Source organism: Tiliqua scincoides, chromosome 1 (assembly GCF_035046505.1).
Source record: "Tiliqua scincoides isolate rTilSci1 chromosome 1, rTilSci1.hap2, whole genome shotgun sequence".
NCBI lineage: Eukaryota > Metazoa > Chordata > Lepidosauria > Squamata > Scincidae > Tiliqua > Tiliqua scincoides.
The window spans coordinates 249493750-249508793 of record NC_089821.1 but is presented as its reverse complement, the minus strand read 5'-3'; the positions used below and the strand labels follow the sequence as shown (position 1 = coordinate 249508793).

Genomic DNA, 15044 nt, shown 5'->3' with positions numbered 1-15044 from the left:
GATAGAAAGACTACAACTCCCACAGTGCCGTGCGGGAAGCGTTCCCCTTCCGTAGGCGGCTTCCGGGAGAGCCCTCGGAACCGAAAGCGAGAGGAGCGAGGAAGGGGCTGGAGGGGAGGGGCGTGGCGTGGCGGCGACGGTGGCCGGGATGGAGTCGGTGGTGTTCATCTTCTCGCTCATCGACTGCTGCGCCCTCATCTTCCTCTCCGTTTATTTCGTATCCTCCGGTTGATTTGGGCGCAGGGCCCGGAGGGGGAGGGGCGGCCGGTGGGCGGGCGGGCGCTGCTGGCGGGGCTGCCCTGGGAATGGCGGCGGGGGAAGGGTGCGGGGGCCTCTGGAGAGGGGGGGAGCCTGGCTTGGGGAGTGTGCTCCAGCCCGGCCCCTGGTTGTCTGCTCGGAAGCAAGTCCCTTTGCAGTCAATGGGGTTTACTCCCAGGTAAGTGTGGCAAGGACTGCAGCCTCAGGAGCCGCTTTGAGGACCAGTATAGGATGTCTTAAATGAGGAGCCAGCAAAATACGGGGGAGGGCGGGAAGTGGAGGCTGCCCAGTAAGCAGCAGGAAGGAGGCAGAGAAGAGGAACTGGCCCCCCCAGTGCCCGTCCTGTGAGGGGCTCTGTGCTCCCTTCTGCTGACAGCCTGGGGGTGGCACTGCTTCTTCCGGCTTCTTGAACCCAGTGCCATGAGACAGCCTGCAGGGCTGTGCCTGGCTCTTGGTTGGAGGCCTCTGGTTGCCCAGAGGTTCCCTCCCTGATCCCTGATCACTTCCTGTGGGGGTGACCAGGGACTCCTAAGCGTGGCTCTGGGTTTGCTTTATTGCCTGGTTTGCAAATTGGTCAAACACCCATGTCCTCCTCGGGATCAGTGCCTGGAAAACATCAGTTGCAGCTGTGAAGACCCTGCTGTGAAGACTGGGCAAGAGACACTTTTCCAAGTGGTGTCTAGCATGGGGAGAATAACTGTCCCTCTTCACCCAGCACAGTGTCTTTTCTAGTTGCTGTCGCTGGTGATTCTTCTGCATCTTTTCAGATTGTGAGCCCTTTTGGGACAGGACAGGGAGCCGTTTAGTTATTTGACTTTGTCTGTAAATCACTTTGTGAACTTTTTGTTGAAAAGTAAATACTGATGATGATGGTGATGATGATGAAGCTGCCAAGCTTACTTAATGCTTGTTGTGAAGTGACTGTTATGAAACTGAATCTTTAGAAATGAAAAATCTTCACTATACTGAAAAGAAAGTTCTGAAATACCCTCCTCCTCCACATCCCCTGGTTAATTGTATTATGGGATTGAAAGAAAACTCACTGTTGTTATCTTATGAGGTAGGAACGTGTTTAGTTATTCTAGTGGAATTCACAACATGAAGCCTGTTGCACCCTGATCCTAGATATGGTACTTATCTTTGGAAGTAAATCTCATTAAATTTACTTCCAGGCAAAGGTGCTGAAGGTCGCAACCATAAATTGTGATTTAATCATTCCTTCTGCTTGCATAAGTACTTTGTTGGTTTTATGACTTCTTAGGATACAAAGGGCACTTACCTGCACATAAGCTTCAAGAGTCTTTTCAGGGATGATAGTGCTTCAGGTGTATTTACTTCTAAGATTCTTAGATGACTTTTGTCTTGACATGTCATGGTATGAAGGAGTGGGGACTAACCTTAAAAGGAATCTAACAGTCCAATCCTCTGTGTGTGCGTGCACTTTGTTGGAAGCTCGACTGAATTCAGTGGGACTTACCAAGCAATAAATCTCACTGCATTCAATGAGGCTTCCTTCTGAGTAGACCTGTGCAGGTTTACCCTGTAACCTTTTTCTTCAGATGTTCCCCAAATTTCAAGCACTTCATATTTTCCCACAAAATGTCCACATATTTCAGTTCAAGCCTGCATGAAACTAAATTTAAAAAAAAAATTTCAGAAGATTTTTTTGGTGCTTCTTTCTTCCACATACGTTGTTCTGCTAATGAATATATGGGTAGTATATGACTGGTGTTTCCTAATAAGTCATTTTCTGAGGCATAAGATGGTGTGACTTTTAGATGTGCATGCTCTTATCCACAAAGCACAATGGTCATGTCACTTTGCATGTCACTGTAATTTTGCATTGCATTACTTCAGTGTAGCAAGTGGAATATTTATCTCTAACATTTAGCTGTGTAAAAGGGTGCTGTTGATGTCAACCTGTGTATGACACAAGTTCTAACATTTGTTGCAGCAGCGCAAAGAGGATGTATCTGCTCTTGGTTCAATGCAATCCCTCAGTCTATGATTGTATACTTATATTGCCAGCATCTTTTTTACTGTTCAGTATAAAGTAGCTATATATTTGCAGCAATTAACCTTTAAATGCAGACTGCCAGTTGTCTCTGTTTTATGCAGAGACAACTGCTCCCAGCTTTGGCAGCCAAAGTCTAGCAAACCCCAGGCATACAGTGTAGCAACTGTAGTTGCAACTGCTTTGACTGATTAGAGTAGTTGCAACAAAGCTTGGGAAGGCTTGTGCTGTGGTTGCAATTGCTGTGATTTGTGGATGGTGTGCCACACAGAGTATCTGTGAGCCCTCAGCAATGACACTATGCTATAGTTCTTGTAAACAGATACTTACATGAAGCCTTTTCTTGTGGAGCAAAACATGTCCTACTCAGTAATAAGGCCTTTTGAAGTCTTGTGTAAAAATGTTAGAGAGTTAAATTGCAACTTGTTAATTCCTTATCTTGATCTTCAGATAATTACACTATCTGATTTGGAATGCGACTACATTAACGCTAGATCTTGCTGCTCAAAATTAAATAAAGTAAGTCTTACATTTTCTTATCTTTATTTAAATTGAAAAAATTATGTTGAGCGGTTGACTTAGAAACAACAGAATTGTCTTTTTTTAATATGAGATACCAGGATTGTGAATTATTCTTATGTGTTGCAGTACTTGCTATCTCCTTAGAACTAGGGTTGTTGTGGCCCAGTGAACTGAATGTGAGATTAGACATGGGTTACCTGGATAGAAGGTTCATCAGAGTCATAGGCTCACTGGTTGGCCGTGTCCAGGAAGTTTCTATAAGCATAGGAATCTCCTCAGTGGTTGAGATAAGTATTGAAAGATACTCTGTGTGCATTGAAAATCTTCATATATTAATAATGGAAGAGGCTTAAGTGAATTCTTCAGTCAGATGTCGCCTGTCTAGCACTTTCCAGAGAATGACACTATTTAACAACTTAAAAACTTTGTGGTGCTGATGCAAAGACAAATTTATTTTTTTATAATTTTAAGAAATTTATATTCCGCCTTTCCCATGCTGAAGCAAATGCCCAAGGCAGCTGAAATTGAAATAAGATGGGGGGACTCATTTGAAACAGAAGAATCCCTTGCATGTGGATAGTTATCTGAGGTTTATTCATTACTTAAATATGTGTCCATTGAGAGATAGATGTCTTTTCCTGGAAGTAAACTTGTTGTAGGGGTTTTTCAAGAACTAAATGGCAACTGTTTGTCATGGGGGGGGGGGGTGGAGTGTGATTCTCTTAGTCTTCCCCCTTCTTGGTTGGGACTCTGATGCCAAATAGTGGACCCCCTCTAAGCTGTGCAGGCACACAGCTTGAATCAGAGCCCTGCACAGCTTCCATCATGGTGCTGCTGAGCTGCCCCATGCAGCTCCATGCGGGCTCAGCATGTTCCTTTTAAAAATTAAAGGGAACATTGCCCATAAGCTCTCCCCTAATCCTCCTAATCAACCCTTTTCCCATTCCTTCTCTCCCCTTGTATATCCCATAGTTCTCCTACATTCTGCTTGCTTTATCGTCTTTTCAGGTTTTTTTCCTTTCTGTTCTTTGCCTTCTGCACCATTTTAGCTCTTCTCTCCTTTTTCTCCTCATTGTATCATTCCTACAGTCTGTCTGTACTTCCAGCTTTGTGTCACATAGCACATCCCCCCTTTTCCTCATTGGATTTCTTCTCTGCTTGCTTCTTGCCTCCCTTCCCTCCCCAGTCTGAAGTTCTCCACCTAGTTTTGTAGTGTCTAAAATCAAGTTGCCCTCAAAAGCAGGCATTGCTGGTGCTTTCATGCCACCTCGAATCATCCACACAAAATGTTACCTTTCTCCCCAACCCACTCTCCCCCATTTTTTTTAAACTCTGCCCAAGGCGTGTAGAATGGAGAGCAGTCTAAGGTGTGGAGCCTCCTGCCCCTTTCCCTTGCTTTCATCTTCAGTTGCCTTAGGCTTAGTGAAGCATGCTCTGCTCTTCTGGGTCATTTCAGACAGACCTGGGCAGATCGAGGAGTTTGTATCCAGAGGGGCCAAAGGGATGGGAGGTTCTACCTCTCCATCTCCCAACCCACTTGTCTGTTTTCTCAAGAAGCTGGGGTCAGGGTGGGGAGGGCAGATGGAGAAGTGGTAGTGTTTTTTTCCTTGCTCCTTCTTCTTAGAGGAGGGGACCACTGCTGCCAGATACTTTTCCTTCTTGCTTTGAGTGAGTGGGAAGGGACTAGAGTGCTAACTGGAAGGCCTCTGTCAGTGGCAGTGGGAAGATGTCTACTGTGGGATACTGCCCCCCAATCTTGCCTCTCAGTGCAAGGCTTCAGGTTGCCAGCCCTGCTCAAAAGTTTTGAAGCGTCCTGTTTGTAACTTGCTCAGGATGAGAATCCATTACTAACAAATGGCAAAATTACATATATTGTGGAATTCTGCCTTTTTTGGTATGGCGTTCCAATTATATTGGTTGAGTGTGGAGATTTTTTAGAAAAGAAAACAAAAAAAATAATTCTACTCTTTGCAAAAAAAAACAAAAAACCCCTCTCTCTGGGGCACCACCAGAGCCGGACAGCCCAGTCCTAAGCTCCTTAGTGCCCAGAGGAACAGTGGTGCTGAAATGGTGGCTGCAGAATCCTATGAACAGTGAAGCAACCACTGGAGTCTCCAGCATTTGCAAATGCTCCCTTACTCCAGGTAATGCCTTAAGGGTTGGAAGCTTAGCTTCAAAATAAAGCTGAGATTCTCTTGAGTGTTAACTATTTCATTGGGAAAAATGTTACAATTCTGCCATTTTTTACTGTGGTCATATTGTGCAGTTGCATAAAATACAGGCAAGCCTGGTCTTGGATAGGTCCTGGAAAGACCAACTAATGCTGCCCAGCAAATTTTTCATAACTTCAGTAGAGGTGCAGGACTGATTTTTACAAAATAAACCAAATACTTTGAAGAAAGGCTGACTGCATCTGAGTCAGATGAGGCAATATGCCCGTTGTAGGGGCCTGCGTATTTGATTTTTTAATTGTAAAGAGTGGTGCATGGTCCTGATTTGGATTAGGTCTTTGGGGAAAGTGGGCTTTAGCTATTTTCTACCCCACTCTCAAACTGGATTGCATACCTGTCCACACCACTGCCACCCCCAACACTGGCAGCTGCTGAAGGGAAAAACTTTGCACCTATGGAGACTTTTTTCTCCAGGGAAGGTAACAACTGTAGGAGAACATGTGCCAGATTCGGACGACCATGGAATTACTCTTTGGTTTTGATCCAAGTTGGGGCCCTGCACAGCTGCTGTTCGCGCTTAAAAAATCAGGCATGCAGGTCTTGGTTGCCCAGTAGGTGTTTTTAATAATTTTTCATTCCCTGCACATAAAAAAAAATGCTTTGAAACATGTGACTTGAGGATTTACATTTTTCAGTGGCAATTCTGACTTCCACTGATAATTGTTGAAAAGAGCTATATACCCATAACACAGTGGGTACCTTTTTATTCTGTTGTATAAAAACTTTTGTCTTTTTCTGACCATTTCTCTCTTCCAGTGGGTGATTCCTGAATTGATTGGCCATACCATTGTCACTGTATTAATGCTTATTTCTCTGCACTGGTTCATCTTCCTTCTCAATTTACCTGTAGCAACTTGGAATATATATAGGTAAGGGGCAAGGGGTGACTGGTTCTGGGTTTTTCTAAAGAATCACGATTGTATTTCTTAAACTTGTTTCAGAAGATGAGCGATATGTTGTGGCCCAGCACTGATAACAGTTTGATCTCTTTTGAGTTTGATATCAAACCTGCTTAAATAGTTGGCCATGCTCCTGGTTTTATGGAATTTGCCAGTTCTCCGTAGAAATGGCAAATTCTCGGGTACTTGATGTCACTTTCCCTACTCTGATAATATATGTATATGATTTATAATATTAAGTACAGGAAGGGTTCTTCTCCTGTTGGTATGACCTTACAAAGCTACCTAATCTAGACTTTTGGTGTATCTAACCCAGTGCTATCTTGTGCTTAATGGCAGTAGCCCTCTAGAGTTTCAAGCAGGGGTCTTTCTCAGACCTTACTTGGCTATTCCAGGGGACCTGTTGCATGTAGGACATGTGCTGCAGCACTGAGCAATGGCCTCTCCTCTAAAGAGATGTACCTGTGGAAATTGAAATCAGATGAAATAGGCAAAAATTAGATGCACATACAAATCCTGATATCATTTACCTTTGCTTTCAGTGGATGGTGCATTGGAATGCAGGTCTACCCACAATGCAGCACCAACAGCATTTTTATGTGAAACTAGAGTAATAGAAAAATTATGAATTTTATGAGCTTACTTCAACTTGTTTTTTGGTATGGTTCTTTGGGCATTTGGCAACAGGGTGATGAGTTTGCTTTTTCCCGATTGGGGAGTATCTATATGAAGAAAAATATTTTGAACCCTTTCTGCCTAACTGATAGGCTGTGATCCATTAGAGATTTGATTTGTATACCTCTTATGAGGACAGTACTTTCTGTGCACTGGGCTGGCATATATATGTACACCATATTTTCTCTTATAGAAAGAACTGGAAGCCTCTATTAGTGCAGAGCTTTGCGCTAGTATCCATGTTGGTTAACAATAATAAAAGTAAATTCACTTATATTTTTCACGCATCAGGGTGTATGTGCATAAACATCTCATATACATTCCTTTTGGAGGCTACCATTTGTCAACAAATTTTAAAACTCTTGTTTAAAATCACACTTACTGAGAACATTGTGACTTGAGAACCAAATGTGTGCTGAGGCTTTATTCAAAATTCTGGTCCCCTTCCGAGGGCTCAAGTGGAGCAGAGCCCACTCAAAACAGGTCTGGGGTACCCATGTTGAGCCAGATCTGTGAGTGAAAAATTGGCAGATAAACAGGCTCTACCTGTAATTTCATTTAATAGATTCCATTATTCTCTCCATCTAGTGGCTGAATATGATATAGCCTCTATACCAGGGGTGTCAAACTTGTTTCATACAGAGGGCCGAAGTTAGTGCTCAGGACTCCAGCTGAGGGCTGGAAGTGATCTCATTGAGCAGAAAGTGACATTAAGCAGCTAATGGCCAGAAATCAGACCTTGTTCTCATATAGAAACTCATTAACTGCAAATGACAGAAGAGAAAGTACGCAAATCTTGATCATATTTCACAATGTGGGAAAGCCCAATTTTCATGCGGACTGCCATTTCAGCTGTAACACCTCAGCAGCTGAGAGCCTGAGGGCCGGATAAATAGCTTCTGGGGGCCGCATGTGGCCCTGGACCTTATGTTTGATACCCCTGCTCTATACCATTGCATTCTGGGATGACAGAGGAGGAGCAAGAAAACTGGAAGTGGGTCTTTAAAGCTATTTTTCCATTGATTTGGTATCCACTGATTTTTTTATCCACTGGGATTCTAGACCTCAGTGGATAATGAGGCACAACCTGTTGACATGCTGAGGTCAACCCTCTGTCTCTGATAGGCATGACCAAACAAGTCTAAAACTTGCCTTTTTGTAACTGAAATACTAAAGAAACAAAGTAGCTATTGTTTAATTTCAAAAGCAGAAATAATTTAATACTCATCCCAGGGATATTTATTCATCCCAAATTCATGTTCTGTTGGTTTGGCCCAATGAATAATTGAGGAGAAGTGAGGCTGTGGTGTTGCTGAAGCTAAACAAGAGTGAACCCGATTAGTTTCTTAGATGGAAGAACATTGGGAGCCTCATAAAGTATTACAAAACAAATCCTGTGTGGTTATACAGCTATTTCCTTCTTGTCCCTTTTCCCTTATCATTGGTATTATGTGAGAATCCTTTGGTGATGCACATACTTGCTACCAATACTATTTGCAGTGGTAATCTGCCTTAGAAGTAAACCTGATGATTTCATCCCATTGACAGTATAGTACCTGTTATAAGACTTCTAGGTTTTCTCCAGTATCCTGGATGGGATTAATACAGGACTGGCTCATGTGCAGTATGCTCTTTTTTTAAATAACATCAAATAATGGTTTGTGTTGTGTGTATCAACCAGTGCACATCTAACACCATAAATGACAACTTCAGTGCTGTTTTCAGTGTAGTGATCTCACACATTCAACTGGGTTGGTCATCAAGGGCTGAGTATTAAGCACCCTTTTAAGCAAAGCCTATTCATTCTTTCATCTCTCCTCAAAGTCATTGTTTTGGATTATATTGTCAGCTGTGTGACTGCAAAACTACAAGCTTATGATTCCAGTGAAGAAAGCTGGAGAGGATAAATTTAGATGTTATACCCAAGCTGTTCTTTTTCTTTTTTTCTGTGCAAGTACTTTGTACACTGATGCACATCTTCATTTGTGTCTGTGCATTGCATCATAGGGCATTGGTAACATGCCACTAGACAGCAGCTTTGCCAGTTCCCCAACTCCCTGGAGTGTTGCCTACTTTCTCCTTTTTTTAATCATGTGACCATCAGTGCATGGTATGGAGTGAGGGTGAAACTGCACTGTCACAGGAGTTATTCTCTTCCCCCCCCCCCCCCCAAGTTTTACTGCTCTTATGAATAGACTCTGCACAAGAGTCAGCAGGCTGAAATATAATTTGAACTGGCTCTGACATGTGTGCTATAGAAACAGTTTGCGTCTGGTAGATGCATGCCCAGGTTCCTAGCTAAAAAAAACCCATGTTGTGCCAAGTTTTCATTTTTAGTATTGAATAAGGCTTTTCAGAAAATATTGAAATTTTGAAATGGGAGACAGTTGAACTGTTTTGAAAAATATATATTCTATTTAAAACTAATGTTGAATAATTGCTGCTGGTTCTGTGATTCTTTCCCTGCAATTATCCTACCCTTCTCTATATGCATGCTCTTCTTGTTCTCCAGATCAGATTTATGTGGTCATTCCTCTTCCCTGAATATCTCCCTTATTCCTGTTCTCTCTGTTCAGACTCACCTGTTCATCTTTCTTGTTTAATTCTCCTGTGTGCTTTTTCTTGGGCCATGTTGGTCGGTTTTTATCTCTCTGCAATGAAATCCCCTTTCCCTGCCATTTAACCTGTTATCTCCACAAAATCAATCTCTGCAAAGCCTTACCAGGTAACCTAATTCATATGGCTGACTCCATTCTTGACTTCCTTCACCCTGCTGTACCTGTCTGTTGCTCACATTTGGTCCTGTCTATTGCTCACATTCTCAGCACACTGAGATTGAATTGTGTCATCTTGTAGTTGGAGCAGTATTAACACTAGAACACATTCCCCTTAAAATCTTTCAGGTACATTATGGTTCCCAGTGGAAACATGGGTGTATTTGATCCCACAGAGATCCATAATCGAGGACAGCTAAAATCTCACATGAAGGAGGCCATGATTAAACTTGGCTTTCACCTCCTTTGCTTCTTCATGTACCTCTACAGGTAAGTCTTGCAGTTTAGAAAGAGGCCAGAAAATATCTTCAAATTGGGAACATTTGTTAGTACAGGTCCAGCCTTGTTATACATGGATTTGACTCAACATGGCCCCTGCAAATGAGAAGGAACGTGCTGTTCCCTGGAGAAGGGGAAAAATGCATCCCTTTAAAATCAGTTTTAAAAACTGCTTTTTACTGTTGTAGTGAAGTGATTACAAGTATAACCTAAGTATTCACAGATTTTTCTGTCTCAGACCTGATGAGAAGGGCCCTTTGAGTTAAAGGAAAACAGTTGTTTAATAATGCCAGAGAGGGCAGCAGGCTGACAATCCAGTAATCATTCTCTCTGCAGGCTCCACTCCTCCCTTCCCCCTGAGCAGGTGAAAGAAGGCTAAATGGCAGCGATTATCACCTCCTCAATTCTTTCCCCCTTGCTGGGGCTCCCAGCAGGATCGTTGCCTCCTAAGCCCCAGCACCTGGAGACAGACTGATTGCCTCTGTGTGCATTTCGAAAGGTCAGCAAGGCTGTTTTAAATCACCAGAGCACAGTTTTTTAAATTGATTAGCTATAGTGCGTTTTTTGCCATCCACATGAGTTCTTGGAATGGAACCCTCGCGAATAATGTCTTGACCTGTAACTGGATTTAGGTTTAGATTGGAGACTGGCACATCATTTGACCCTCTTGTTACACTGTAGCTCATCCAGGAATAGGATTCAAGGCTTGGATGTATCTAATGTAAAACAAGCCAGAAAGGCACCTCTTGTCTTTTGAAAACGCATCCCCAAACTGTACAGCTGACAGTCAACCTTTGCTGTTGCTTCTTGAATGTTATTTTAACTCAATATCTTGATTCCCAAGTAAAGGAAACAAGGACGCAACTCCTTAAACTTCCTTAGCTTTTTTGCTAATAGCTCCTTATTTTTTATCCATTAGAATGGTGGCACTTAAACATGCAACTGCTGTGTGCGCAGAATGCAGTCCCCGTCCAGATTGCATCTGAGCATTCTGCCTGGGTGCTGTGCAAAGTCCTCCTCATTTGGAGGACAGGCACGCTCTGGGCAGTCACGTTGTCTTCCCGGCGTACCATAAGGCCGCACAACAGGATGTCTGGGCAGGTGTGACTGCCCAGAGCATCCCTGTTCTCCAAACAAGGATGACTCCACATGACCCCTGGGCTGAACTGAAAGGTCCACTTATTGGGCAGACAGATCCGATCAAATGCTGGATCCAACCCCCAGGCCGGGGTTCAAGCAGCCCTGGATTGGAAGATGAATTCACTCAACCTTGTGAATAGTCACTATAATTGCATCATGTGTTGGGCTTTCCCTTTGAAAGCCTTCTCAAGACTTTTATTGGGAAATGATTGCTTGTGATGAGATTTTCACCCTGCAGTTGAGACAGAGGTCTGAATCTACTCTACACTTAACTTTCTCTATGTATAAAGGATGTTTTGTACATCTAGTTGAGGCACAGAGGAATTCCAAGTGCATTTATTACCTCTTTATGTTACAAGCATATATAAATTTTACACCATTTTAGGTTTCAGCGCTTCATACAACTGAATGCCAGTTGCAGGGGAGCAACAGCAGGTGCCTTTCTGTCCTTCTGAGGGCCTTCCTAGAAGATGGAAGGTGGGCTACTGTGAGATGCAGGATGCTGGATTAGATGGGCCTTTTGGCCTGATTAGAGTTGACCTTTGGATTTTATATATTATAGGATACTGGAAATTTTCTATAAGAGATGTGTCTTTTTCCATACTCCCTCAGATTAGTCGGTATCCACATTAGATAAACATGTTCGTTGAGAATTCCTTCTTCTACAGTGATATGACACTGTGGATATGGGGGGAAGGGGGCTTCTGTATTGCTGATACACTAAAAATGCAATTTGCAGAAGGGGGGTAGGGTAATCTGTTTGAAGTTGTCCTTGCATGCACATGAATAATATGCTTTTTCACTCTTTCTGCAGTATGATCCTGGCTTTGATAAATGACTGAAGTTGAAATGGAGGTGTTGCATTTTGCCAAATTTTGAATTGTCACTTCATCGAAATGTTGTGGAACCAGGTGCAGCTTTCAAGTTGACCTAGACCAGTGTTGTCATGCAGTATATTTTTTCCTCTTTGAACAAAAAATATTTTTGCTGTATTTTTTAACATATAAACTATTTAAAAAACATGTTGCTAAGTTTTTGGAACCATTCATTAATTTATTCCCACATCAGTCCCATCTTCCTGCTGTGATCAGACTTGGATCTGTGTGCACAGTTCTTCTAAGGAGAACCAGTTAGCTGGTGAGACAGGCTTTTTACCCTGTTAGGGCCAGGCTATGGCTATCAAAATACTTTCACAGATATACTTGCTTATATCTATATGAGAAAGCCTTATCAGTGATGAATGATCCATGATTGTTGTTCCATATGAGCATTAGACATAACCCACTAATTTCTTATTTCTTTTATTCAAAAATAATTGCAGTTAGACACAGTCATGAACTGGCCTTTGCATCTATGAAGGTCTAATATGCTAGTTAGTCAAATATTATAGTTCATGATCTGCTCCTGAATGTGTGCTTTTTAAAAATTTTTGCGTATACTTAACACTCTAGCTCAGTTTCCCAAACTTGGGAGTCATTATACCCCAGCCAGGGAAGCCTGGCCCCTGCCCCCTTAAGGGGCAGTGGAAGGGCAAAGGCAGCAACATGATCAGTGATCGCGCTGCTGCTAGGGGTTATGGGGGCTTTTTTGTCTTACCTGAGGCTGGCCTCCTGGGGGGTCCAGGGAACCTACAGACTCCTTTGCCGGGCTGCCTGTGCCTCCAAACTTCTGAAAATAATTTTTAAAATGGCACTTCTGGTTTTATAATGAAAACAGGAAGTGCCCTTTTTATTTTCAGAAGTTTGGAGGCACTGCTCTAACCTCTTTCTTAACCACACAAATCACATTTGACTGGTATTGCAGCTTAGTCATGGCATATGTGCTTTGCATTCATAAAGTTCTATATTTAGGTCTTAGTGTCTCCAGTTTAGACAGGTCTGAGGCTTTGGAGAGCTTCAGACAACTAGCGTGGGCAATAGTAGGCTATTGAGTCCAATGGTTTTACTCGGTAGATGACAGCTTTTATATTCCTATCTTTTGAATTCTGGATTTAAAAAGGGCTGCCTGTATGAAAATGTAAGGAAGATTACCAGGCTGGCTGAGGGCTCGCTGGAGTCAACTAATTTAGAGAACAGGAACTGAATCGATGAGAAAGTCCTAATGAAGACTGTATATATAGCTAGAAGGCATTTGAGGGAAGTGAACAGAGTAAGAACAGGACACTTCAAGACCAAGAGCAAGTAAATTTTTTCAGCTTTTTTATAAACAGATTTTCATAAGTTATTGAGCAGTGCTCATAGAATTTTTTTAAAAAATTGGAAGATTTGTGGGAAGCACAATTATAGACTATTTGTATTTTAAAAAATCAGAACTGCTGCCTGTACTAGTATTAGTTATTTGAAACCTAAAAAGAAAACTTGGAACACATGTTAAGAGTATACACATTAATTCTAAAATTCTGGGCATAATGGACATCTTTCATGATGGACATCTTTTCTATTTAAGTGTTCTTGTGCATTTGAAATATATTATATTTCAAGATATGGGAAAGCCCAATTAGCACATGGACGACCCTTTCAGCAGTTATGTCTCAGCACTACTCAGCAGCTAAGAGCCTGAGAGCCGGATAAAAAGCTTCCACTGGCTGCATTGGCCCCTGGGCCTGGCTTAGTCAATTACAAGATGACCAAGCTGGCAGTGTCATGCTATCAAATACAATTCTTGGACAAACAGCCTATCTAGTAAGGTTATGGGCTAGGATAGAAACTGGTTCAAGTTGCTGCTTTGCTTCTACATGGGAACTCTTAAGTTCTCCTCTTCAAACTGCTGTCTATGCAAGCAAACGAGTCACCTCAGTAGGCTGGAGATCTAAGTGGACTGTGGTATACTTCAGATGCTAATAATTTTTCTGGAGCTAAGGAAACAAAACAGTAGAAAGGATTTAACAGCCCTAGTTAACCCCTCAGCTTTAAAAAGACTGTCACAGAGGCAGATATGGCATCATGTACATCAGTACATATTGCAGTATAATTGATTGTAGCAGCAAGTGCTCCCAGGGTATTCATCTGTTTAGCAGCTGTGGCGTGCTCTCTTCCATTTCTTTAAGGCAATAGAATGCTGCAACCAAAACTGGTCTGTGTGGTGTGGGTTTGCTGAAAGACCAAATTCTGTGGATAGGAAGACTTGGCCTACAATTAAGAGATCTACTTTAAATGGGCCTTAGTGTGTTTGATCAAGGAGCCATTAACACATCCCCATGCTAATCAACCTGCATTTCAAAACTGATATCAAATCTGTGTGCTGTGGAGCTACAAACTAGGGTTCAAAATAGAGTTAATTACACAGTTCCATATGAAGTAAAAATCAATCTGTGGCAAAGCCTGGTTTTTTTTACGACCAGATAACTTTTTTCAGGTTTGGTAAAATAGCAGAACTGTGTCTTTTTGCCACATTCTCAGTACTCATCTTGTTTTGCTAGCTTATTACATATCTGAATGGCCTGCAAACTGCTCACCTGACCAAGAGTGTGCAGTGATGGTGATGATGGCTTCTTATATTACTTGTTAGAGGTGCTTGAAAAACTAAGTGCAGCTATGTGTATTTGTCACTTGTAAGGAAATTGAGGCTGGATGTTTTCCCTGTTCAGTTTAAACACACTGAATAGATCATGTCTTTTGTACTTGGGCATCTCTTAGCTACAAACCGTTGCATCTGAAGTAGCCCTTAAAGTAGTGACCACCAGTTTTGGCAATTGTGGCATCAGTGAAAACACTGTTACTGTAATATACAGTCCCTCATGTTGCAAGATGACTGTTTATAACCTAGCCCAGTACCATTTAAGCTGCCAGACTGAATGTAGCCAAGCACATATGTAGAGAAGCCTTCTAGCAACTTAGTAAACATCCTGGTTTTGATGCCTGTCTAGAACTATAAAAGAGGGAGGTTGTGAAACACAGAGCAGCCCACAATATTTGGGCTCCTTTGCACTTAATGCACATTAAGTCATGCATGCTTGCTGTAGTTTACTGAACACTGGAAAGAGATAGGAGGACTGTAGCCTTAATTATGTACTTGCCAGGGCCACAAACTCCTGGTGACTACTACAGATTAGGCAGCTTTTTTTATTTAGTAAATATGGTAAGGGTCTTAAATTGGCACCTCTGTCCCTTTCTAGTTCTGTGAAATAGAAATCCAAAAAGGCCAGCCATAGCACTGAAGTTTAGAAAGCTAAGAACTATTCAAGTCCAGTTATTCATTCTGTTTATTGAATTGGAAAGAAAGGGAGTACAAATAAGTGCTGTGCACCAACATG

At 42.2% G+C, this 15044-nt stretch overlaps 1 protein-coding gene across 1 annotated transcript; it reads left to right on the top strand.

Annotated features, from left to right (window-relative positions):
* The first annotated feature begins 95 nt into the window (after window positions 1–95).
* CNIH4 (cornichon family member 4) lies at window positions 96–11814 on the top strand. The gene is made up of 5 exons (XM_066618705.1): window positions 96–217; window positions 2723–2791; window positions 5782–5894; window positions 9503–9643; window positions 11607–11814. The coding sequence occupies exons 1-5, from the start codon at window positions 149–151 to the stop codon at window positions 11632–11634; spliced, it is 420 nt and encodes a 139-aa protein (XP_066474802.1). The 5' UTR covers window positions 96–148; the 3' UTR covers window positions 11635–11814.
* The last annotated feature ends 3230 nt before the right edge of the window (window positions 11815–15044 follow it).

Bases quoted from the DNA above. Each gene is read 5' to 3' on its own strand.
- CNIH4 (XM_066618705.1), top strand. From the start codon at position 149: ATGGAGTCGGTGGTGTTCATCTTCTCGCTCATCGACTGCTGCGCCCTC. The intron at 218-2,722 runs GTATCCTCCGGT...CTTGATCTTCAG, and splicing joins TCTTCCTCTCCGTTTATTTC to ATAATTACACTATCTGATTT. The intron at 2,792-5,781 runs GTAAGTCTTACA...TCTCTCTTCCAG, and splicing joins GCTGCTCAAAATTAAATAAA to TGGGTGATTCCTGAATTGAT.